Here is a 27946-nt window from a genome sequence, read left to right on the forward strand (position 1 = left end):
GAACGAATGAAAAACGCACAATTAATCAATCAGTTAATGCAGTAAACTGCAGCAGCATTCATAAACAAATTTTCCCAATCTTGTTTGTATATATTCATCATCTGTTAGCATCACCTGACTGGGAATATGTCCTGTGTTATTCAAATTTTGAATATCCTTTAAAAATTGTTGCCTTAAGGTTTCATATTTAATACAATGATCAAGAAGATGGATTTTGCCTTCCAGGATGTTACACTTGTTGCACAATCTGTCTTCTTGTGGAATATTTAAATATCTACCATTCTCAATCTTTAGGTCATGCGTGCTTATTCTGAATTTCATTAAAGCTTGTCTGTGTTTTGTATCTAAAGCTTTTGGTGGAGTGGGGTATAGGATTCAGGCCATCCTGTCGCAACGAAATGATATATGTTTTGTCTTTTTTTTGTGATCTGTTAACCGCACACACAACAAAGGTTGCTATTTGTTTATCTGTTAATGTATTTATTGGTCTCTTTATTTATGTATTTATTTATTTGTTTCATTGTTTACATGCACAAAGGTTGTTTTTATTTATTTGTTTATTTGTTTATCTACCTATTGTGTGGAAAACTTTGTGTAAAAAGTACTCAATCTTATCCAGTATATAAGAGAAGTTATCGGTCTGTAATATGAAAGCAATCAGTTCCAACATTTTTTTTGTAGTGCATGTTCTCTGTGTGTGTGTGTGTGTGTGTGTGTGTGTGTGTGTGTGTGTGTGTGTGTGTGTGTGTGTGTGTGTGTGTGTGTGTGTGTGTGTGTGTGTGTGTTGCAATAATATCCAACATTTCTTTATAGTGCATGTTGTCTGTGTGTGTTGTGTGGCTGTTGCAATAATATCCAACATTTCTTTATAGTGCATGTTGTGTGTGTGTGTGTGTTGTGTGGCTGTTGCAATAATATCCAACATTTATTTGCAGTGCATGTTGTGTGTGTGTGTGTGTTGTGTGACTGTTTGCAGTGGTGCAGTGCCCAGGTGTGGTGGGCGTGGCACACGGACAGCCGGACCCCCCGGGCCCCGTGCAGGTGGGACAGGTGGTGAGCGTCACCTGTGACTGGGGCTACACGCTGGTCGGAGAGGGCCACCTCACCTGCCTGCCCTCCCTGGACTACGACCACCCCATCCCCCACTGCACAGGTAGTGTTGGTTTCGGTTTCAGTGCCCCCTTCTACTTCTTCTTCGTTTGTGGTTTGCAGCTCCCACGTTCACTTGTAAGAATACAAGTGGGCTTTTTACATGTATGACCGTTTTTACCCTGCCATGTATGCAGCCATACTCTGTTTTCGGGGGTGTGCATGGTTGGTATGTTCTTGTTTCCATGACCCTCCGAACGCTGACATGGATTACAGGATCTTTAATGTGCGTATTTGTTCTTCTGCTTGCGTATGCACATGAAGGGTGTTCAGGCACAAGCAGGTCTGCACATATGTTGACCCTGGGAGATCGGAAGCAGTCATGTTGATCTCATTGTGAATCAGTTTGAGTGTACACTAACGTGTCACAGCAGTCATGTTGATCTTGTTGTGAATCAATTTGAGTATATACTTGTGTGTCACCAGTATTCATGCTGATCTCTTTTTGAATCAATTCCAGTGTACACAAACGTGTCACCAGCAGTCATGTTGATTTCATGATGAATCAATTCAAGTGTACACAAACATGTCACCAGCAGTCATGTTGATTTCATTATGAATCAATTCAGGTGTATACTAACATGTCACCAGCAGTCACTGACTGACCCAGGCCCTGTTTTCGTGGTCAGATATCAACGAGTGTGCGATGGAGGGTGTGTGCGCGGACGATGGTCACCACCATTGTCAGAACGTGATGGGCAACTACCGCTGTGTCTGTGACTCTGGGTATCAACATGCCGGACCTGAGCAGCAGACAGTGTGTCAGGGTGAGTGTCAGTTTCACTTTCAGTTTCAGTTCCTCAAGGAAGCGTCACTGTGTTCGGACGAATCCTCATACGCTGCACCACTCACGCTAGGCTCATGCACGACCACAGCATAACCCAGTGTGCTTGTCAGGCCTTGAGTACATGCATGCACAATTGTGTAACCTACTCAGATTGGATCTGTTCTGTAGAATTTTGCCAGAGGGCAATATTTTGTTGCTATGGGTTCTTTCTTAGTGCGCCAAGTGCATGCTGCACTTGGGATCTGGGATTATCGTCTCATCCGAAAGACTAGACGCTCAGTTTGATTTTCCAGTCAAACCTGGGAGAAAGGGCGAGACACTGTATTGGCAGTGTCTTAACCATTCGACAGTTCATATATATATATATATATAATTTTTTTTTTTTTTAATTTAAAAAAAAAAAAAAATAATTTTTTATTATTTAAAAATTTTTTTTTTTTTTAACAATCTTACTGATGTATTGATTATTAAATTTGACAGAGGTGTATTTCATTTCATCAACAAGCTTTAGAGTGTACTAGTTTTTAAAAGAAAAAAAAAGCATTCTTCTGGTGTTGCAGTGATAGAGTGATAATGAAATCGCCAGACTGAGAAGAACATGTGCACAGGTTTGAGTTCCGTACACAGATCAGGGGCTTCTACTTCTCCCTCCCTCCCTCCTCCACTACACCTTGAGTAGTGGTCTGGGTGCTTGTCTTTCGGATGAAGCAATAAACCAAGGTCCTGTGTGCTGCATGTGCTTAGGGCACATGAAAGAAGCAATGGCAACAAAAGGGTTGTCCCTGGCAAAATTCTGTACAAAATCCTATTTGATAGTAAAATAGGTACACTTGTCGACAGAAAAAAAAGAAGAAAAAAAAAAGTGGTGCTGCACAGTTGCGATGCTGTGGGAGGGCAGACTGAATTTCACACAGAGAAACTTGTTGTGATAAAAAGTAATACAATACAGTATTTGTATTGTATTTGTATTTGTATTTCTTTTTATCACAACAGATTTCTCTGTGTGAAATTCGGGCTGCTCTCCCCAGGGAGAGCGCGTCGCTACACTACAGCGCCACCCATTTTTTTGTATCTTTTCCTGCATGCAGTTTTATTTGTTTTTCCTATCGATGTGGATTTTTATACAGAATTTTGCCAGGAGCAACCATTTTGTTGCCGTGGGTTCTTTTACGTGCGCTAAGTGCATGCCGCACACGGGACCTCGGTTTATCGTCTCATCCGAATGACTAGCGTCCAGACCACCACTCAAGGTCTAGTGGAGGGGGAGAAAATATCAGCAGCTGAGCCATGATTCGAGCCAGCTCGCCCCTGGGCGGACGCGTTACCTCTAGGCCATCACTGCAATGTCACCGTTGAATGTGATACAATATACAATGCAATGCGATGCGATGTATGTATGATAGTCCAGCTATGACCGTCAGAACAGCAGAGGAGGCAGGTGCTGTCCTGATCATCTGGGCTGGAGTTTGATTATAGTAGAGAGAGTCTTGCCTTATATACATCCCCATTCTCTCGGCAAGAGGGCTATAAGACAGTTGGCATTGGGATGTTCCCCAAAGGCCAACTAGCTCCCAAGGCTGCAGCACTAAGAGCCAGTGCAATCTATAAAGTACGATACCATATGATACGATATGATACGGTGCGGCACAGCATGGGTTAGCACAGCACAGCACAGCGCAGCGCAGTGCAGCGCAGCACAGCGCAGCGCAGCACAGCGCAGCGCAGCACAGCACAGCACAGCACAGCACACACACCACCCCACCCCACACCACACCACACCACAACATAGATACGAGGTGCGTTCAAAAAGTATCCGACCTTAATTTTTTGTGCGTAAACAAATGAAGCTAGGGAGGCGTGGTTTGGTGCACATATGTAGGCGACCCTAATGCACATGCATGAATTTTTTCCCTGCCTGCAGAAGCTGTCAGTCAACGGCAGACCGCCGATGAGTGAGGAAGTGTAAGTGAGCGCCGTAGTTTTTATGAACAAAGGTTGGATACTTTTTGAACACACGTCGTACTTGAACAGTCAGTAAGCAAAAAATAATACATTTTCTGGTGTTGTTTGACTGCAGACGTTGATGAATGTGCCGTGGAGAATGGCGGATGTAACCAGCAGTGTAGGAACCTGCCTGGAAGTTACGAGTGTTACTGTCGTCATGGATACACGCTCTACACAGGGACCATTGTCATCATTAACGGCGGTCAGCTGATTCCTAACAAGTCCTGTATTGGTGAGTGATTTCTTTCTTTTTTTTTTTTTTTTTTTTTTGTGCTCTGTGTTTTTTTGTTGTTGAAGTGTTGAGTCATACACCTGGACAGGCAGACAGACACACATGCATGTATGCTTGTACTCACACACATATGTGTTCACATACACGGACACACACACAGACAAACACACACACACACACACAGACACACACAGGCACGCACACACACACACACACACACACACACACACACACAGAAACATACACAATACAATACAATACAATACAATACAATACAATACAATATTCCACAAATTTGACATATGAAGACACCCAGTCCCATTTTGTGAACATTCATACTGAACATTTCACAGATGTTCAACATAATTTATGAAGACACTCAAATTGCATTTTGTGAATACCTACACTAAACATTTCAAGACTCAAGACTCTTACCTGGCTTCAAACAGAAGAATTCGGAGCACAAATGTGGCATAAAAAAATGCCATCAAGCATCAGCCACACGTCTGTGACATCATCACCCACACTCGTATGTGACCTACACACCTATCATCACCTACAGAAAACATCAGAGAAAACAAAGAGCGGATTGTGTATACTTCACACTCCTGGCACGCCCATACCACACCATCAGACACACACACACACACACACACCACACACACATACACACCACACACACACACACCACACACACACACACCGCACACACACACACACACACACACACACACACACACACACACACACACACACACACCTTCCTGCACAAACATTATTGCAAAAACTAATAGAATTAATGCTTCCTGAGTTGTTATTAAAAAAAACAACAACCCAAAAACAAACAAACAAACAAACAACTTCACACAGGGAACATCATTATTTTCCCCACTTCCTTTTAAACATGTGTTCATGTATCTATTTTTGTTGGAAATGGGTTTTGTAGTCGTTGGCTCTGCATATTTTTTTTTGTTTTGTTTTTTGTTTTTTTAAAAGACTCTTTTCCATTACGTCCATATATTTTTTCTTCAAATGATCACATTAAATCTTTCTCTCTTAAAAAAAAAAAAAAAAAATTATTACAAAAGCAACCGACAAGACCACCACATTCCCCAGACATTCATAACATACTTCTTCTTTTTCGTTTGTGGGCTGCAGCTCCCACGTTCATTCGTATGTACATGAGTGGGCTTTTACGTGTATGACCGTTTTCACCCCATGACATAACTTCTTCTTCTTCTTCTTCTGCGTTCACTCATATGCACACGAGTGGGCTTTTACGTGTATGACCGTTTTTACCCTGCCATGTAGGCAGCCATACTCCGTTTTCGGGGGTGTGCATGCTGGGTATGTTCTTGTTTCCATAACCCACCGAACGCTGACATGGATTACAGGATCTTTAACGTGCGTATTTGATCTTCTGCTTGCATATACACATGAAGGGGGTTCAGGCACTAGCAGGTCTGCACATATGTTGACCTGGGAGATCGTAAAAATCTCCACCCTTTACCCACCAGGCGCTGTCACCGTGATTCGAACCTGGGACCCTCAGGTTGACAGTCCAACGCTTTAACCACTCGGCTATTGTGCCCGTCATGACATAACAAAATCACACCCTCTCTGAATGTGAGCAGCGCCCTGCAGACCGCTGTCCGTGGCAGGGGGGACGGTGGCCTACACAAGCTCTCCGCTGCACGATGGCTCTCACCTGTACCCCACAGAGGCCTTCGTGGCCTGTCTGGCCGGCGACATCCCCGATGGTCCTGCCCGACTGCAGTGTCAGAGAGAGGGCAGGTGGTCTGCACAGGTCACCAGATGTCGTGGTCAGTCAGGATGATGAGGGATGGTTTTTTTTGCTGGGTTTTTTTTTGTTTTTTTTTGTTTTAGAATTGTCTCAAAAAAAAAATTTGGCATGATACCATTTCATTTGTTTATTTATGACGTGTGAGGAATATTTAATAAAGGAGATAATCTTGCATACATATACACAGTCATACACACACACACACACTCAAATGCATGCACACTCACACTCACACACACAAGCACACATGCACAAATGCACAAGCACACACAAGCACACGCACACCATAAACACACACGCACATGCACAACACACACACATGCATAAGCAAACACATGCACACGTGCATGCACACACACACACACACACACACACACGCTTGCTGTACTACACATACACACCATACACATTCCACACACCATCCTCGCTCAGCTATCCCTACCTAGCCCCCCTCCCCCTCCCCACACACTCCAACACACACACTTACACACATACACACAATCATAGGCAGCCACACACATCCACAGCCCTTCCCCCATACACACATGATACACACATCCACAGCCCTTCCCCCCCACACACATGATACACACATCCACAGCCCTTCCCCCATACACATGATACATCCATAGCCCTTCCCCCCCACACATGATACATCCACAGCCCTTCCCCCCCACACATGATACACACATCCACAACCCTTCCCCCATACACACATGATACACACATCCACAGCCTTTCCCCCATACACACATGATACACACATCCATAGCCCTTCCCCCATACACACATGATACACACATCCACAGCCCTTCACCCCTACACACATGATACACACATCCACAGCCCTTCCCCCATACATACATGATACACACATCCACAGCCCTTCCCCCATACACACATGATACACACATCCACAGCCCTTCCCCCATACACACATGATACATCCACAGCCCTTCCCCCATACACACATGATACATCCACAGCCCTTCCCCCATACACACATGATACATCCACAGCCCTTCCCCCATACACACATGATACATCCACAGCCCTTCCCCCATACACACATGATACACACATCCACAGCCCTCCCCCCCCCATACACACATGATACACACATCCACAGCCCTTTCCCCATACACATATGATACATCCACAGCCCTTCCCCCATACACACATGATACACACATCCACAGCCCTTTCCCCATACACATATGATACATCCACAGCCCTTCCCCCGTACACACACGATACACACATCCACAACCCTTTCCCCATACACATATGATACATCCACAGCCCTTCCCCCATACACACATGATACACACATCCACAGCCCTTCCCCCATACACACATGATACATCCACAGCCCTTCTCCCATACACACATGATACACACATCCACAGCCCTTCCCCCGTACACACACGATACACACATCCCAACCCTGACACCCAGCCAAATACATCCCTTCAAAATTCTGTAATAATCCATCAAGTTTTGAATTATCCATTCTTTCTGCAAATGAAAATAGCATAGTCATGAACAACCTGGCTATGTTCATTTATAAAGCATTACAAACGAGACAATTCTCAACTTGTTAGTATGCTTTCGATAGTTTTGCTTAAGTGCCTTACTTGAGTGTTTACTTACATTGGTATATTGTTTTCGTATATTTCACTTGTCTGGAACCAATTGACAGCAAATGTAACAACTCAACCTCTCTTGATATGGGTCAAAGGCCTGATCAGTAAACATTCGTATTCGTCGTACACTTACATAACCATCTCCCCCATGCCCCTGCCCCTGCACCTCCTCCACCTATCCCCTCCCCCTCACAAACACACACACACACATACACACACACACACACACATGTGTTTATTGTTGTTGCATTGACGCATTTTTCCAGCCTCGGTGTGTCCCGTGCTGGACAGACCGATGAACGGCCAGGTGACGTTCAGTGGCCGGACGTCGGGAAGCAACGCCACCTACACGTGTGACGAGGGCTTTAAGTTGCAAGGGCCTTCACTCCGCTTCTGTCAGCTGCACAGAGACACAGTGACGCAGCGACAGTCACTGGTGTGGACTGGTCATCAGCCTGCCTGTCATGGTATAGTTATTTTGTTATTTATTTATTTAGTTAGTTAGTTAGTTTTCCTTTCTTTCTGCACCATCTGAATGGTGTTACTCCTGCACTGCTCGTTCCAAGTCCCCGCCATACACGGCCATGCTTGTGTTGTCGTAGGCAGTCTACATGGAACTATCCATGTTTAGGTCGCCAGGAGGCCCACATTCTAGAGGAGACCCTGCACTGCTGCTGAGTCACGTAGTAGGTGTTCTGTTGTGCCTGTTCTAGTTTGACATACACACGGCACCACCTTCTTAGATCCCTGTTGATGATAATGAGAACGTTATTTTAGGTTTAATTGCAGCTGGACATAGGATGAAATATACAACTTGACACCAGCAGGAAGACAGCAACATAAAAAGGGAAAGAAAGAATAAAAGAAGAAGAAGAAGAAGAAGAAAAAAAAACAGTGATAAAGATCATTTGTATTTTTACATGAATTACATTGTCAGCTGTGGTTTCTCAGCCACCCTCACTTGTTGCTGAACCATGCACATATCTGTTTGTGTTCATTCACATATGTACACACATACAGATATTCATGTCATCATGTGTATTTATATTCAGATCAAAGGCTTTATCGTTCAAGTTTCCTTCTTTTTTTTTTTTTTTTTTTTTTTAACACAGTTTCATTTTCTTTCAAGATGTCACAGCATGTGGGCTGATCCATATACGCTTACACCACATGCTTGAAAAACACACACGAAAAAACAACAACAGGGTAGCAGATGTTGGCCTGTGAATAAACCCAATGTGCTGAGGGCTTTGACAGCTTTTTCTTAGGTTTTCTGTGAAATAGTAATATCAAATGTATTTGTATTTGTATTCCTTTTTATCACAACAGATTTCTCTGTGTGAAATTCGGGCTGCTCTCCCCAGGGAGAGTGCGTCACTACACTACAGCGCCACCCATTTTTTTGTATTTTTTCATGCGTGCAGTTTTATTTGTTTTTCCTGTCGAAGTGGATTTTTCTGCAGAATTTTGCCAGGAACAACCCTTTTGTTGCCGTGGGTTCTTTTACGTGCGCAAAGTGCATGCTGCACACGGGACCTTGGTTTATCGTCTCATCCGAATGACTAGCGTCCAGACCACCACTCAGGATCTAATGGAGGGGGAGAAAATATCGGCGGCTGAGCCGTGATTCGAACCAGCGCCCTCAGATTTTCTCGCTTCCTATGCGGACGCGTTACCTCTAGGCCATCACTCCACTGAATGAAACAGAAGAAGACGATAAACAAACGAAATAGATAACTAAACACATTGAAATGTAATCAAATCAAAGACATGGGAAAGGAAAATTGACTGGACTGAAAAAAGAATAGAAATGGGGCCATATTCAGAGTTACTGATGGCTTTGTTCATGATGCGTGGAACTGGCTACCTTTTTTTTTTTTTCCATTCTTGTGGTTTCAGTGTGGAAACAAGCACCAGTGAAGTGTTCTGATGTTGATAGTACTTTTGATGGGCTGGTTGTTTGGTGCCCAGTATTATTTTGACATTTGTGTGTGTGTGTGTGTGCACAATTGTGTGTGTGTCTTATTGTGTTTGTATCTGTGTGTGTGTGTTGTGGTGTGCCTGTGTGTGTTGTGTGTGTACCTGTGTGAGTGTGTGTGTGTGCCTGTGTGTGTGTGTGTGTGTTGTGTGTGTGTTGTGGTGTGTGTGTGTGTATGTATGTTTGTTTGTGTGTGTGTGTGTGTGCCTGTGTGTGTGTGTGTGCTGTGTGTGTGTGTGTGTGTGTGTGTGTGTGTGTGTGTGTGCCTGTGTGCCTCTGTGTGTGTGTGTGTGTGTGTGTGTGTGTGTGTGTGTGTGCATGTGTTGTGTGTGTGCCTGTGTGTGTGTGTGTGTGTTGTGGTGTGCATGTATGTGTGTGTTGTGGTGTGTGTGTGTGTGTGTGTTATTGCCTCTGTGTGTGTGTGTGTGTGTGTGTTATTGCCTCTGTGTGTGTGTGTTATTGCCTCTGTGTGTGTGTGTGTGTGTGTGTGTGTGTGTGTGAGGCTCAGTCACCAGCACCAGCAAAAGACAAATTTTGTGACTGAGATGTCAAAAAAAAAAGAAAAAAAGATGGACCTGTGGTCATGTGATTTTACTTGACATTGATTCTTTTCTTCCATCATTGACATTGCTTTCAATGGTGTCAATGAATTTGTACTTGCAGCAGTGGATTGTGGGCCTCCTCCGCAGCTGACCAATGGGGTGGCGTCTTACATTCGGACAACGTTCAACTCTGTGGCCACCTTCTCCTGCCTGTGCGGGTTCCAGCTGGAGGGAGAGTTCATGCGCACGTGTCAGAGCAATGGACTGTGGTCTGGGAACAGCACTCGTTGCGTGGGTCAGTGCTGCATGTTTCTAACGATACTACTACTAATGATACTCAGAGATGCCAACTGTTACGATTCTGCCGCATTTTGTTATGCTCGATCGCAGTTTGTTCCAACATTACGCCAACGTCAAAATTGTTCCGACAAGTTCGTTTTCGACTGCATAGCATGGTCACATACTTTCCTGTCATAACATTACACCAGACGCTCCAGACCAATTGATCATGAGGCCACGGCAGTCACTGCTAACCTTGGTCTAACCTGTCAGAAAAAGGGTTCAGGCTGAAATACTGTATATGGGGGTGGTTGTGTGTTGTAATATTGTGTGATGGTGTTCCTTGGTGATTGGATGGGTGGATGTGGGTTTTGATGGCTGTGTGAGAACAACTTGACAGTGGAGAAAAACAACACAATTGTATTTGGTTACTATGCCCTTTATATTTGCAAATATTTTGGTACCATTTTCACACAGAAAATACAGACTGGAACTTAAAGTAATTCTTTTGTTTTTCAAAATATTTTGTGAGTGTATTTTTTTTTCTTAAAATCTGGTTTTCTTCCTGTGATTGGGAGTTATCTCATCTGTCAACGTTGAACATATGATAATTGATATTGATTCTCTTTTCATTTTCCTCCAATAATGTTCCTGACAGAACAAAGATGCACACCTCCAGGAGAACCAAAGTATGGCTCCATGGTGGGATCTCGCCACACCTTTCCTGTGGGATCTGTGGTTCGTTTCCAGTGTGACAGACCTGGCTACCAGCTGTCAGGTGTGTGTGTGTGTGTGTGTGTGTGTGTGTGTATGTGTGTGTGTGTGTGTGTGCTTGTGTGTTTGTGTGTGTGTACATGTGTGTGTGTGTGTGTGTGTGTGTGTGTGTTACAGTTTACTCAAGCCAATATTTTTTTCCCCCTCAGTATAAAAGGATGCATTTCCTCACGAACATCAACATAACCAGCAATGTCCCACTCTACAACACACTACATGCCACATCACATTAGCAGAATGACAACTCATCACACATTTATTTATTTATTGAGACATCTTGCTGTAGCACATATTATTGAAACTCTATGCACTTTATATCAACTGCAGTGCAGTATGGTTACAAACTACAAGGTTATATCTGACAGTGATAACAGGTAACACAGGTAACGCTGTTTTCTGCTCATCACCTCTGTGTATTTTCTGTCATTTCACTTGTTTGCAAAGCAGGAAGGTTGCAGAATCTGTCAGTACAGAGAATCCTTGAGGGTGTGGGTTTGAATCCCACTCTCGCCCTTTCTCCCAAGTTTGAGCGGAAAATCAAACTGAGCGTCTAGTCACTGGGATGAGACGATAAACTGACGTCCCGTGTGCAGCACGTACTTCATGGTCTGAAAAAGAACCCATGGCAATGAGAGTGTTGTCCTCTGGCAAGTTTCAGTAGAAGAAATCCACTCTGATAGGTACACAAATAGATATACAGGCACTCAAAAGCCTGACTAGCACGTTGGTTACGCTGCTGGTCAGGAATCTGTCCAGCAGATGTGGTTTAGCATATATGGATTTGTTCAAACGCAGTGATGCCTTCTTGAGAAACTGAAACTGAAACGGAAACTCACTTGCAGACCCCTGGCCCATGGAGTGTCTGTCATCACCGTCCTTCCAAGTCTCCACAGTCCTTCCAGTGTACCGGGTCACGGTCAGCAGCACTTTCGTCACGGGAAACCATTCAAACGTCACCGCGCAGTGTGCTGCGTACTACCAGGGGGCAGCACTGCGACTGCTCACAAGTTTTGTGCCGCAGTTACTGAACATGTGCGCCCTCTTCGGGCGCTCACAGATCGTTGTGGAGTCCAACAACACATGGAGCATGGCTGGATCTGCTGTGAGTTTCACACTGAATGTTTTTTTTGTTTGATGTGATGGGGAAAAAAATCTTTAAGTTGTATGGGGTTTGTGTAGTTTTTTTTGTTTTTGTTTTGGGTGTTTCAGTTCATATATGATGATTAGATATTAATATGATGAAGGCTTGATGTGTCTCAAACAAGCAAAAAAACAAACCCAAACCCAGATTGTTGTGTGAACACAGCATCTTCACATATGTTTCAGCTGAAGACAGTAGACCATAGCATATTCATAGATCTTTAACTCTCTCCATACAAACGGCGAAAGAGACGACATTAACAGCATTTCACCCCAATTACCATCATTAAAATATTGCAAGCGGAAGGTCTTATACTGAAGACGTGAATGTTGACAAAGAATACCACAATTCTGACAACGGAAGCTAAAGGTTGGGTCATTGAGACACCCACTGGACATCCGAGGGTTCTGTGTAGAGGAGAAGAGAGGACTGGCCGTACTGAGTGAGTTAAGTTGCAGAGAAAAGACCACACTGTCTTTATAGAACTTACAGTTAAAGGGATTAGGACATAGCATCATCACAGTTCTTTCAGTTCGGTAAAATCTTCCTGTCCACCGCCACCCCTCCCCCCCTTTCCTCCCAGTATACAGTTTTTCTAGCTTTCAGTATACACATAACTTTTATCTTTTATTCATAACTTTTATCTTTTACTCGCCTGAATCAGAGCAAATTGTCTTTGCTCGAGATTCAGCACCATGTAAATGATAATTGTTGTGTTGTACGTCGTGTTGTTCTTCTTCCTCTTCTTCTTCTTATTTTATCATATTTATAAATCTTTCTCTCTTTATCATTATTATTGTTATTGTTATTAGTATTTCTATGGTTATGCTGCTGCTGATTATTATTATTAATATTATTATTGTCATTATTATTGTTATCATCACTATTATTATATTTATCATCATGAGTGATATATGTCAATATTATTATTACTGATATCATTATAGTTGTTGCTGTTATTGTTATCATCATCATCATCATAATTATCATCATCATGATTATCATGATTATGAATATGATGACGACTGTTATTGTTGTTGTTATTAATAACATAATAATTATTATCATCATCATCAGTATCATCTGTTGTTGTTCTTATTATTATTATCATCATCACTGTTACGGTTATCAATATCATCACCAATATCATTATCATGTATTCAAGATGGTGTTGACCAATGGCGACACAGGGATAGCTGTCCTGTTTATTTTGTGTTTGATTCTGTTTATGTCGCCAATAGCTTTTTCCCCAAAGCAGTCAATGCCCTGTCTCTTGAACAAATCCAGTGTGATAAATAGAATTGTGCAATCAACAACCATCTACCGAAAGATCTAGTCATCAGCCCCATCCACATGTAATATGCAGTTTTTGTTCAAACGTGTGTGTGTGTGTGTGTGTGTGTGTGTGTGTGTGTGTGCAGTGTGTGTGTGTGTGTGTGTGTGTGTGTGTGTGTGTGTGTGTGTGTGTGTCTGTGTGCAGTGCGTGTGTGTGTGAGTATGCACAAGTTTTTATATTGATATAGACTTGTATGTATCCTAATTTCTACTGCATCTGTGTCTGTGTATGATTTTCGATTTTCGATTTATGTTCGTATCTTGTTATGTACTGTCCCCCCCGAATATTCCTTGTGACTCCAGTACACTTGGTAATAAAGACATATTCTGTTCTATTCTATCCTGTCATCATTACTTTCCGCCTACCTGTGGCAGGTGCGGTTGACAGGATGGTACGAAGTTCGGGGGGAGGAGAGGGCGGGTCTGTGGGCGTCGTGTCGCTGTGGTCAGGCCATCGCCAGCACGGTCATCAACCTGACCGCGTCCTCCATGCTCATACTGGACGCTTCACAGGAGCTGGGCTGCCCCCCTGCCTTCCTTGACAGGCAGTCGGTGGGTGGTTCAGGGTTGTGTGTGTGTTTGTGTTTTTTGTAGGGGAGGGGGGGAAAGGGGGGGGGGGAGGGGGTAGGGGTGGGGGATATGGGTGTGGGGGTTGGGGTGTTGATGTGAGTGTGTGTGTGTATGTGGGGGGGGAGTGAGGGGGGGGGAGAGCCTGTGGTGGTGGGGGGTGGGGGTGGGGGGAGCTAGGGGGGGTATGGTTGTGGGGGTGGGGGTGTTGATGTGTGTAGAACAACTTGATGTGTGTGTGTGTGTGTGTGTGAGTGGGGTAGTGGTGTTTGTGTGTGTTTGTGTGTGTGTGTGTGTGTGTTTGTGTGTGAATGAGGGATGGAGGGTGTTTGTGTGTGGGGGGTGTGGGGAGGAGGAGGAGGAGGAGGGTAGGGGTGGGGGGTATGGGGGTGTGGGGTTGGGGTGTTGATGTGTGTGTGTGTGTGTGAGTGGGGTGGTGGTGTTTGTGTGTGTGTGTGTGTGTGTGTGTGTGTGTGTGTGTGTTTCCAGAGAGTGAGATGTATTATATTATATGAAGCAGCGTGTTGATGGTGGTGAGTTGTGCTGTGTGTATGACAGTATTGGTGTGTCCAGAGGGGGGTGTGTGTGTTGTAGGAATCTGTTGATGGTAATGTGACGTTTTAATGATAGTATGGTAGCATACAGAGGGGGGGGGGGTGTTGTCAGAAACTGTGTTGATGGTAATATGATGTGTTAATGATAGTATGGTAGCATACAGACGGGTGTGTGTGTTGTAGGAATCTGTTGATGGTAATGTGATGTGTTTGTGATGGTATGGTAGCATACAGAGGGGTGTGTGTGTTGTCAGAAGCTGTGTTGATGGTAATGTGATGTGTTTGTGATGGTATGGTAGCATACAGAGGGGTGTGTGTGTTGTCAGAAGCTGTGTTGATGGTAATGTGATGTGTCCATGACAGTTTTGGTGCAGCCAGAGGGGGGTGGTTTGGAAGGAGCTGTCCATTTGCGGATGTTAATGTTTTACACAAATAAAAGGTCGGCTTTCAAAGCCTGACCAGCATGTTAGGTTAATGTGATAGACAATTGTTTTTTGGGAGGGGCGTTGTATTTGTATTTGTATTTGTATTTCTTCTTATCACAACAAATTTCTCTGTGTGAAGTTCGGGCTGCTCTCCCCAGGGAGTGTGTTGCTACACTACAGCGCCACACATTTTTTTGGTATTTTTCCTGTGTGCAGTTTTATTTGTTTTTCCTATCAAAGTAGATTTTTCTACAGAATTTTGCCAGGAACAACCCTTTTGTTGCCGTGGGTTCTTTTACGTGCACTAAGTGCACGCTGCACACGGGACCTCAGTTTATCATCTCATCTGAATGATTTGCGTCCAGACCACCACTTAAGGTCTAGTGGAGGGGGAGAAAATATCGGCGGCTGAGCCATGATTCGAACCAGCACGCTCAGATTCTCTCGCTTACTAGGCGGACGCGTTACCTCTAGGCCATCACTCCACTGTGTGTGTGTGTGGGTGGGATGCAAGGGGGTGGGGGGGGGAGGGGCTATTTTTTCTTGAACGCAGATGTGGAGCAGTGCATATGGAAAAGTCTGCACCTGGTTGAAGCTGAAACTGCGTGATGATGAGGTCGGTGTGTGTTGTGGTGTGTGTATGACAGAATGAGTGTGTCATGAGGGAGGGAGCTGTGCGTTTGTGGATGTTAATGTTTTTTACACAAACACAGTGCAGGCTGTCAAGGCCTGAAAGTGAAAACTGCGTGGTGTTGAGGGTGGTGTGTTGTGGCGTGTGTGAGGGCAGGTGGACACCAGTGAGCGCTGGTGGACGTGTCCCCACGGTCTGGACCTGATGAACGGGAACCTGCAGTGTGACCAAGGCGTCCCATCCTGCACACATGGTCAGCACATGGCCGCATGGTGTCATCGCCAGCACACATACACACACACAGAGACACACAGGCACACAGACACACACACACTCTCACTCGCACTTGCACATATTCTCTTTCTGTCTCCCTTTCACCCCCTACACACACATACACACCCTGTGTCTATCTGTCTCGAATGTCACGCGCTCACACACACATACACTCACTCTCTCACACACTCATACTCTCTCTCTCACTCACATTCACAAACACACACACACACACATACACACACACACACACACTTACACACACACACACACACACACACACACACACACACACGTCCCTTCCTGCACACATGGTCATTACATGGCCACTTGGTGTCACGGTCAGCACACATACACACACTCATATAGGCACACATGCACACACATGCTCACATACACATGCATTCAAGCATATATGCATGCACGTATGCACATGTGCACACATGCGTGCACACATGCATTCATACACACTTGCATGCACACTCATGCACACACACATACACACACACACCACTCACATGCACATTCTCTCTCTCTCTCTCTCTCTCTCTCTCTCTCTCTCACACACACACAAACACAGACACACACACACCCCATTTACACACACATTCTCTCTCTCTCACACACACACACACACACACACACACACACACACCCCATTTACACACACATTCTCTCTCTCTCTCTCTCTCTCTCTCTCTCTCTCACACACACACAAACACAGACACACACACACCCCCCATTTACACACACATTTTCTCTCTCTCTCTCTCACTCTCTCTTTCTCACTTATATGTATTTCTTTCTCTTAAGAATAGCAGATTCTTTGCATCCTGGTATTACTGGTATTGTTGGGTTGTGGGGGTGTGCTGTTGCAAAATATACATGATGTGATTTTGTTTATGTATATGTGCCACATAAAATACCTATTTCCAAGACTTGTCTGTGCTAAATATGCACAGTTATTTATTTAAAGTCATTCGTGAAATGTTGAGTGAGTGCATCAGGTATTCATGAATTTTGAGCACAGTAAAAGAGTTAATGTTTGTTTGATGCTGTGACTTTGTATAGTTTACAGATGGGATAAGGTGTTGGTAATGGCAAGTTTTCATAATCTTATTTTTATTATTATTTTTTTTTATAATGATTTATTTCCAGCCTGCGTGTCAGAACTTCCAACAACAGTGACTCCCCCTTTCACCGTCACCACCCCCACTGCACACTCCCCCTCCACCTCCACTCCCACCACCATTGTCTTCCCCACCCCTGCTCCCCCCACCCTCACCCCTCACTCTACCACCACCACCACCATCACGTCTTCCCCTGCCACCACCACCACCACTGTTAATTCTCCTGTGACGATCGATAATCCGTCATCATCGTTGTCAACTGGCGGGCAAGTGCCGACAACGACGCGGTCAACCGTCAAAGATATACTGACCACGTCAACGACGGCGTCTTTGACCTCCAGCGATGGTACGGACGCCTCCCGGTCCTCCACAGGTAAGTTTCCACAGAGTGAGTTTTTCTCTGGCACTGGGGGAGGGCTTTGTTTCCTTCGCTGCACTCCGCACCACAACCTGGGTATTGATGTGGCAGGAGAGTTTCTTCAGGGTAATGGTTGTGTTGATATGGCCTGTTGCATTGTAATCGCAGGAGAGTTTCTTCACGGTAATGGTCGTGTTGATTTGGCCTATTGCATTGTAATCGCAGGAGAGTTTCTTCAGGGTAATGGTTGTGTTGATATGGCCTATTGCATTGTAATCGCAGGAGAGTTTCTTCAGGGTAATGGTTGTGTTGATATGTCCTATTGCATTGTAATCGCAGGAGAGTTTCTTCAGGGTAATGGTCGTGTTGATATGGCCTATTGCATTGTAATCGCAGGAGAGTTTCTTCAGGGTAATGGTTGTGTTGATATGGCCTATTGCATTGTAATCGCAGGAGAGTTTCTTCAGGGTAATGGTCGTATTGATATGGCCTATTGCATTGTAATCGCAGGAGAGTTTCTTCAGGGTAATGGTCATATTGATATGGCCTATTGCATTGTAATCGCAGGAGAGTTTCTTCAGGGTAATGGTCATATTGATATGGCCTATTGCATTGTAATCGCAGGAGAGTTTCTTCAAGGTAATAGTCGTGTTGATATGGCCTATTGCATTGTAATCGCAGGAGAGTTTCTTCAAGGTAATGGTCGTATTGATATGGCCTATTGCATTGTAATCGCAGGAGAGTTTCTTCAGGGTAATGGTCATATTGATATGGCCTATTGCATTGTAATCGTAGGAGAGTTTCTTCAAGGTGATGGTCAAGAATATGTATGTTAGTATGTTCTCCTGTGTACTTTATGTACGTTAAAGAGGGTGGTAGTACAGTGCGTTGTAATCACAAGACAGCTTCTCAGGTGTTAGTCAAGAATATTTATGTGATTGTGTTTTCTATGTGTAGCATTTTGTATATTTTTTATAAAGAGTGGGGTTTTGGCATCATAGCTGAAAATGTTTGTGATAGCCTCTTTCCCTTTCTTTTTTTTTGTATAAGGAAAATGCTTGTATGGTATATTACTCAAGACAGTATTTTAGCCTACTTTGATACATGTATCCCTATCTCTCTTTTGTTTTTCAATAGAGTTATTATCTTATGTATTAGCTCAGAAAATAGGTTGGCTGCTTGTCCTTTTTATATTCGTTGAATGAGCAGGGAGATTGTTTGCCTATTAGATCAGTCAGGAATATGAATATTAGCGTGCTTACCTATTATTATATGTATATACATATATTTTAAAGCAGATGGTTGTTCCCGTGTCGTGTGTCAGGAACATGCGTATTACTTTATATAGTGAGAAGGGGATTATTTCTTTGTGGTTTGTTTTACGACTTAGCATTGCTTATTTATAAAGTGTCTTTTCATAACTGCTATTACTCTCACACGCACAGACACTCTCTCTCTCTCTCTCTCTCTCTCTCTCACACACACACACACACACACACACACACACACAGAGGTGGAGAGAACTCAGAACTCAAAATGTTTCGTATTCAAGGATTATGATTATGATGCTGGTCTAGAGAGAGACAGAGAATAAGACAGAGAAAGACACAGGGAGAATTGGTTTAAAAAAAAAATTAAAAAGAGTAACAAACAATTTTTAAAAAATGTACACATTAACTGCCCTCTTTACAAAATAAAATATGGTTGACTGCAGATACATTGGAATGTTTTGTTCCAGACTTTCACATTGTGATTGAACTAAAGCTGTTCTTGAAGTAGTCTTAAATTGTAGGATTTTTTTGGTTTTATTTATTTCATCCAAAAAAAAAAAAAAAAAAAAAAAGTTTTAATTTTGTTAGCATCTGTTTACCACTTAATAATTGTGGTTTTTATTCCCTTTTATTTTTTTTGCAATTCTTCTTCCATGTTTCCGATTATTGTTTTTTTGTTTTGTTTTTTTTCTTTTCGTTTTATTTATGTTTGTTAGAATTCTTCTTCATTGTTTCTGAGTATCTTTGTTTTTCGTTCCCTTTCATTTTTTTGCTATTCTTCTTCAATGTTCCTGATACGTTTTAGTCTTTCCTGTTATTTTGGGTTTGATACGTTGTTTTTACTTTTTTTTTTTTTTTTTTTTTTTTTTTTGTGATACTTTGTTTAATCCCTCGTTCTGTTAGTGACATATTTTAGGCATGCTTTTGTTTTTCATGTCATTATTCTCCTCCTCTCTGCATGAGTTCTTGCTTTCTGCCTTGCCTGCTCTTCATTTCAGCCTTTCTGGTCAGGTCGTTTGGTTTTCCTCAGTTTTCTGAACTGTATATATTGTATCAGCTACCTTTTCCTTGCCGCTGTCATTGTGTTTCTTCATCTCTTTCGTTTTATTTATTGTTCACATTTACTTATTCATGATCAGGATATGATAACGATAATGATAATGATGATAATAGCAATAATGATGATAATAGTAATAATAATAATAATAATAATAATGATGATGATGATGATAATAGTAATAATGATGATAATAGTAATAATAATAATCATAATAATTATAATGATGATGATGATGATAGTAATAGTGATAATGATAATAATGATAATGATGATAAAAAGTATTTACATAGTGCTAAATTCTAGTGAAGCGACCAGTCAAAACACACCAGTTATTCACATACATGCATAGCTCTAATTCAAAAGAATAAAGATAATAAAACTTATAAATTCATGTCTGTAGATAACCCAAGAGCATTCCAAGTTTCTTTTTAAAATGAAGGAAGGAAAAGTTGACCTGTTACAACCGTCATATTCTGTTTCAGCATTTGCAGACTGATTGATATACATTACAACCATCACATTCTGTTTTCATCATTCGCAGAACTGATCTCTGTACATTACAACCATCATATTACCATACTTCTGTCTGCTTGGCCTTATTTTTGTTTGGGTCTTCCACTCTAGGGGGCCTGTCTGTCTCTCTCTTTTGTTGTTGGCACAGGGGATAGTCTTTTTCGTCTGGCATTGCTTGAGGCTCTTGCTTTATTTCTTGCTCCAAAACAGCCTCTGCTACAGCAGCTCCAACCACAGCCACCAGGTCCACCTCCTTCACTGGAAGCACCACCACAACCGGCTCGGAAGACCCCGGTGCAGGGTCAACTTCGACTGGGTGGACAGTGGCAACCCCTCACCACACCACACCACAGGCGACACTCAGTACAGACATCACTGCCGCGTCCCAATCAATGAAAAACACCACCCCCTCAGATCCCTTCACATCTTCCACCACGTCCAAGTCGCTCTCATTCAGCACAAGCAGGGACACCACAGGCACAAGTACATCCACACCCACATCCCCACTGACTCCGCCAGCAAGCACGACAGATTCTGACTCCAGCACAGCGAGTATAGGCTTCACTGGCTGGACCACAGAAAGGCCTTTGACGGCCACGACCCTAACTTTGTCTCCCTCACCATCCGCACTCACATCAACAGTCAGCCCTACTGTCTTGACAACTGGGTTGACAGACTCAACACAGGCACCGCTAACAACACAGGCACCGCTAACAACACAGGCACCAGATACAACTCAAGCACCATTCACAACACAAGCACCAAGGACAACTCAAGCACCAGTTACAACACAAGCACCAAGAACAACACAAGCACCAGTTACAACTCAAGCACCAAGAACAACACAAGCACCAGTTACAACTCAAGCACCAAGGACGACACAAGCACCAGTTACAACTCAAGCACCAGTTACAACACAAGCACCAAAGACAACACCAGCACCAAAGACAACACCAGCACCGAGGACAACACAAGCACCAGTTACAACTCAAGCACCAGTTACAACACAAGCACCAAGAACAACACAAGCACCAAAGACAACACAAGCACCATTCACAACACAAGCACCATTCACAACACAATTCACAACACAAGCACCATTCACAACACAAGCACCAAGAACAACTCAAGCACCAAGAACAACACAAGCACCAAGAACAACACAAGCACCAAAGACAACACAAGCACCAGTCACAACTCAAGCACCAAGGACAACACAAGCACCAAGAACAACTCAAGCACCAAGAACAACACAAGCACCAAAAACAACACAAGCACCAGATACAACTCAAGCACCAAAGACAACACAAGCACCATTCACAACACAAGCACCATTCACAACACAAGCACCAAAAACAACACAAGCACCAGATACAACTCAAGCACCAAAGACAACACAAGCACCATTCACAACACAAGCACCATTCACAACACAAGCACCAAAGACAACACAAGCACCAAGAACAACTCAAGCACCAAGAACAACTCAAGCACCATTCACAACACAAGCACCAAAGACAACTCAAGCACCAGTCACAACTCAAGCACCAGTCACAACTCAAGCACCAAGGACAACACAAGCACCAAAGACAACACAAGCACCAAGAACAACTCAAGCACCAAGAACAACACAAGCACAAAAGACAACTCAAGCACAAAAGACAACACAAGCACCAGATACAACACAAGCACCAGTCACAACTCAAGCACCAAGAACAACACAAGCACCAGTTACAACTCAAGCACCAAGAACAACTCAAGCACCAGTTACAACTCAAGCACCAAGAACAACACAAGCACCAGTTACAACTCAAGCACCAGTTACAACACAAGCACCAAAGACAACGCAAGCACCAAAGACAACTCAAGCACCAAGAACAACGCAAGCACCAAGAACAACACAAGCACCAGTTACAACACAAGCACCAGTCACAACACGAGCCCCAAGCAGCCCCCTCTCCCCCCACACAGTGAAGACCACAGCGGCCACAAGCACCCCCTGGTGGCAGCAGGGCACGAGCCACCCCAGCACCAGCAAGACGAGTGCTGTGATCCATGAGCCAGAATTCACCACGGTGCCCACTGGGTACCTAGACAGTAAGCCAGGGCCCTGCAGTTGCTCTCACGCCACAACACAGTGTGTTTCATGCGCTTCGTGTCCCACCGCTTGGTCAGCAACAAAGTATGGAAAATGAACAAAAAACCCCCAAATTACGTGGCCTTTCATGCCCTGCCCTCATGGTGACCTCAGTTTCCATACCCCTAAACTTCTGCGCTTGGGGTGAGTCTTGACAAGGTCTTTAGTATCAGCAGATTCATGGGGGACTGCTGTTGGAGGTAGTCTCCACTCTGGGGGAGACGCTCACTCAGTCTGGCTCCATGACTAAGCTGTTATTGTCGTCAGTAGGGGGCTTAATCGGTGGTGTCCTAAGTACGATAAATCAGAATAGGCACTACCGAACACCACCGAAGGGACTCAGAAGCAGTGCAGGGTCTCCTCTAGTGTTGGCTTACAGGTGACGTAACATCGATAGTTCCCTGTGGACTGATGGCAATTGGACTGACGGCTGAACCTGGGTGTGGCTGTGTATGGGGGACTCGGAATGAGAGGCGTGGGAGTAATGCCACTGAAATGGTGTAGATGATGCGCCAGCAAAAAAAAACAAAACAAAACAAAACAAAACAAAAAAACTACGCAGAGCTGGTATGGTTTTGACCTGAAATAAGTTTAATCAGAAACCTAGTTGACCAAATGTTGTTTTAAGTTCTGTAGTTTATGGGGTCTGTGTGCGAGTTTCTGGACTAAAAATAGTGACAGTGGAAAGCCCGGCAGGAACAAGTTTGGAAGTTCCACTGGGTAAAGGGGAGACTTCGGAGAGGCCACTCCCAAGTCGACTGAAACATTCAGTTCAGTTCTGTTGCTCAAGGAGGCATCACCGCATTTGGACAGATCCATGTACGCTACACTACATCTGCTAAGCAGGTGCCTGAAACAGCGTTATCCAACGCACTTAGGTTTTTAGGGAAAATAAAATGAAATAAGAGAAAAGTCACTGAAACTGTTCATATTATGGAGCAGGAAAAAAAAGACCCCCCCCCCACCCCCAACCCCAACAAAAAGGCATTTCATTACGCTTAAGAATGCTTCTATCTTTTTTTCTTTTTCTTTTTGACCATATTTCAGGTTAAAACTTTTTTTATTTATTTTTCATTGATGATTTGTTGTGTGACCAGTGGCCCAACACGTGCTGTATGAAACACACTTTTGTGACGGTTTCTGTGGAAGAGTGGTAACGGTGAGACAGAGCATGTTGTCCGTGCATGTTGTAAGGGTGATGACGATGGTGGTGGTGGTTCTGTCCCCCCCTGAGGTTGTGGTCAGTAGTCGTAGAGCGTCCTGCATGGCTGGTGGGTGTGTGTGCCTGTTCCCTGTACTCTTCAGTAGCTAGCTGCATGAGGAATGGATGCTATTTCCCTGGGTCTGTCTTTGGGAGGGGGTGGGGGTTAATAATGAAAATACTTCATGGTAAGTTTCCATTGTAAGTTGACGATGATTTCCAGGTTGGATTTGAAAATGTGTTTTTCGCTGTGTTTATTTTTGTTTGTTTTGAATGAATTATATAGACTAGTTAAGCAGGTCTTGAAATCTTGCACTGCATGACAGTTTATTGAAATCTGAAAGCGTGTGTGTGTGTGTGTGTGTGTGTGTGTGTGTGTGTGTGTGCGTGTGTGCGTGCGTGCGTGCATGCACACAGGCACTTACAGACACATGCATGATGCATGCATAACACGGCATAAATCCCTTATTGTTTTGTCAAATGAGACATATCATATAAGTTTGTTTGTCTGTTGCTCATATTTTAGTTACAAACAGCTTTGATTTTATTTGATTTTGTGGAAAGAAAGCTTTCAGCCAAGGGTGGGGATGATGAAAAATTGAAGATGTGAGCATGACATGGAAAGGCAGTAAGAAAAAAAAAGCATATGAATTTTGTTGATGTCAGATCATTTTGGCCATGTTTTAGAGAACAGGCTGTTCTGCTTGTCCTAACTTGTATGTTGGCTGTGATGTTGTTGGTTTTTTTGTGACTGTTTTGTTATTGTTTTTCTTTTGGTTATGTTAAAACAATATTTTATAACAATATGCTTTGTTTTACAAAGTAGGCAGAAACCACGAGTGTGCTTGTAATGTGTATTTGTGGAGTATGACCAGCGACTTACATCAGTCGAGTCAGCTCCTGTGGGTGTTAGACTGGAGCAGCAATGATGCGCTGGTTTAGCATGGATGGCTGCTCAGCATTCACATGAATTAGCAGTGTGGACTGACGATTAGGAGGGTATGGGTTTGAACCCCGTCATTGTCAAAATTTTTGGCTCAGCAAGGAATATTGATAAAGAATGCATGAAAACTTCAACCCCCAAAAAATCTTAGAAAAAAAACACCTAATAAGTGCCCAGTGTGTGTTTGATGACTAATCCCAGGTTTGAACCCCACAATTGTCGAAAGTTTTGGCCCAGCAAAGAAGATTAATAAAGAATTTATGAAAACTTCAACTAAAAAAAAAAATCTGAGAAAAATAACACCACCACCTATTGAGAGCTCAGTGTGTGTTTGATGACTAATCCCACGTAAACATAGCACAGTACATCTGTCTGACTAAACATTGCTTCTCCCTACACCCTACCCGCCCCCCCTCACCCCCCCAAATACCCCCAACACCCCCACCCCACCTCTCCACAGTCACATGGCCGATGTTCCTGATGGAGGTGAAGGACAAGATGGAGGGCAGCTTCTCCAACATGACCTGCCTCGACAAGGTTCACGTCAACATCAACAGCAAGGTGAACGCCATCATGCGCAACTTCAATGCCGCCATCACCGACCACAGCGCCTGTGTCAACGCCTCTGACGTCACTGTGGAGCTGCTGTCGGGAAACATCCGCTTCAGGGGGTCGCAGGTGACTGCAGTGTTGTTGGATAGGGATACTTATACATAGCGCCTGTCCTCAGGGTCAGAGTCAGAGCTCTAAGAGATTTACAAAACACGTAATCATCCTGGAGTGATGGCATAGAGGTGATGCGCCCGCCTAGGAAACAAGAGAATCAAAGCCCACTGGTTCGAATCCCGGAACAGTCGCCAGTATTTTCTCTCCCATCACTAGACCTTCAGTTGTTGTCTGGATGCTAGTCATTCGGATGAGATGTTAAACTGAGGTACCGTGTGTGGCATGCACTTAGTGCACGTAAAAGAACCCATGGCAACAAAAGGGTTGACCCTTGGCAAAATTCTGTAGAAAAATCCACTTCGATAGGAAAAACAATATAAAACTGCAGGCAGGAAAAAATACAAAAAAAAGGTGGCAGTCACAGTGTAGCGATGCACTCTTCCTGAGAAGAGCAGCATGAATTTCACACAGAGAATTCTGTTGTGACAAAAAAAGGTAATACAATACACTAATACAAAACAATCATTTGTGCAATAGGTTGCCTATTTTTGTAGTGTCTTTGGGCACTCATCATTCGTTTCCTGTGTCATTCGGTTCAGGTTTCTGTCATGCACACACACACACGTACAATAGAAAGTGCACAAGTTTTAAATACCAAGTTGAAGAAAACATTGAAAAGAGGTGGATGGAGTCAGTATGTGTATTTTGTCGTTGTTGTTGCTGCTGGAGTGGTTATGTAGTCAGACGACCAGGACCCATTTTAGACTTTCTGTTTCTTCAGGCGACCGTGTTCATACAGTTCTCGCTGAAGTTCCGTACATCCGGAGCGGAGTCCGTGGAGCGGTGTGCTGGGGAGTTCAGGGAGAGCGTGCTGAGCCTGCTGCCGTCCAAGCTGGAACAGGTGGGTCAGCAGGTGGTGCCCATGTTCTGCCAGCAGGCCAGCTACGTGCCGGGGCACATCAACATCACCAGGAGCTCCTGGGACTGCCCCAAGGGATACCTGCTGGACGTCACCATCTTCATATGTCAGAGGTGAGAGACTTCTCAGTCACATACACACACATGTGCGTGTGTGTACTCGCATGCATGCACATATGCCATGTGCGTGTGTGCACACACAGAGACACAGACACACAGACACACACACTCACAGACACACACAGACACATGCAGACACACACACACACACACACACACACACACTCAAACATACACACAAACTTCTTTTCATTGGTTTATTGTCTGTTCACTACAAGGTGATTTGGACATGCATCCTTTCATTCTTTTCAACACACACGTACACTTTCATGCAGTGTATCTGGAGAATGGATGAAGAGTGTGTATGCACACACAGACACATGTGTATGGGAATTCTTTCTTAATGATACACAACATCACGGCAAAAAAGACAGCGGTAAAGGCGTCGTCACGTCACATATCACTACGTCTGTGTAACAGAGCCATCACCACACCGTTGACGGCAGCCACCCCGACCCCTAGCGCCACCACACCCCCAACACCCGTCCAGTCCATCCCCAGGATGACCTTGACCTTCAGGGTGTCCTTCACCAGGGTCACGGGTCACAATCGAAAGAGCCTGGAAGCCTGCCTGGCGGAGTACACAGAGGGTGTGACAAGGCTGTTGGCTGATCTGGAACCGTACCTGCAGAACTACGACGGCAACTGTTCCAACATGTTTGTGGACATCACGGGAAATCTCTCCCTCGAGGTTCATGATGCCAACAAGGTGAGTGCTGTCCTTTTTGTTGTTGTGAGTCTTTGTTACAGCCAGATGAAACCTTTGTTACTGTGTGAGTGAGCCTTTGCTCCAGACTGAGCCTTTGTTACAGTCTGAATGAGCCTTTGTTACAGTCTGAATGAGCCGGGAGCCTTTGTAACAGTCTGAATGAGCTTTGTTACAGAGTGAGTGAGCCTTGATTACATTCAAAATGAGCCTTTATTACAGTCTGAATGAGCCTTTGTTAGAGTCTTGATAAGCTTTTGTTACAGCCTGAATGAGCCTTTGTTACTGTCTGAGCGAGCCTTTGTTACAATCAGAATAAGTCTTTTTTACATGCTAAATGGGCCTTTGTAACACCCTGAATGAACCTTTGTTACAGCCCGAATCAATCTTTGTTACAGTCTAAATAAGCCTTTTTTTTTACAGCCTGAACGAGCCTTTGTTACAGCCTGAATGAGTCTTTATTACAGTCTCACTGAGCCTGATCTGAATAACCTTTGTCAAAGTCTGAATGAGCCTTTGTTACAGGTTGAATCAGCCTGTTTTACAGTGAACTTGTCTTACAGTCTGAATAAACCTTTTGTGAAAGTCTACATGAGCCTTTGTTATAGCCTGAAATGGTCTTTGTTACAGCCTTGGTGATCCTGTATTGCAGCCTGAATCAGCCTTTGTTACAGTCTTAATGAACCCTTTTTTTTTTCTTTTTTTTACAGTCTGAGGGAATGGAGCAATAACTTTTGTCTTTGTTGTGAGCTTGTGTTACACAGTCTGAGTTATCCTTTGTTACAGAGTGAATGAGCATGCG

The 27946-nt window shown here is 43.8% G+C and overlaps 1 protein-coding gene across 2 annotated transcripts in view; it reads left to right on the plus strand.

The window, feature by feature from the left end:
• The window catches only part of LOC143280238 (uncharacterized), a 188346-nt gene that overhangs the window by 79799 nt on the left and 80601 nt on the right, over positions 1 to 27946 (plus strand). Inside the window, exons 16-30 of one of the 2 annotated variants that reach the window (XM_076584874.1) lie at positions 977 to 1153; positions 1779 to 1916; positions 4014 to 4172; positions 5807 to 5995; positions 7889 to 8089; positions 10264 to 10437; positions 11080 to 11199; positions 12038 to 12297; positions 14047 to 14223; positions 16005 to 16101; positions 17280 to 17624; positions 20664 to 22550; positions 25195 to 25412; positions 26182 to 26432; positions 26859 to 27147. In XM_076584874.1, the coding sequence (XP_076440989.1) occupies positions 977 to 1153; positions 1779 to 1916; positions 4014 to 4172; positions 5807 to 5995; positions 7889 to 8089; positions 10264 to 10437; positions 11080 to 11199; positions 12038 to 12297; positions 14047 to 14223; positions 16005 to 16101; positions 17280 to 17624; positions 20664 to 22550; positions 25195 to 25412; positions 26182 to 26432; positions 26859 to 27147 (4682 nt within the window). The remainder of the gene's footprint in view (positions 1 to 976; positions 1154 to 1778; positions 1917 to 4013; positions 4173 to 5806; positions 5996 to 7888; positions 8090 to 10263; positions 10438 to 11079; positions 11200 to 12037; positions 12298 to 14046; positions 14224 to 16004; positions 16102 to 17279; positions 17625 to 20663; positions 22551 to 25194; positions 25413 to 26181; positions 26433 to 26858; positions 27148 to 27946) is intronic. The other variant, XM_076584881.1, reaches the window with a different exon arrangement.

The sequence above is a fragment of the Babylonia areolata genome, chromosome 1 (assembly GCF_041734735.1).
Source record: "Babylonia areolata isolate BAREFJ2019XMU chromosome 1, ASM4173473v1, whole genome shotgun sequence".
Classification (NCBI taxonomy): domain Eukaryota; kingdom Metazoa; phylum Mollusca; class Gastropoda; order Neogastropoda; family Buccinidae; genus Babylonia; species Babylonia areolata.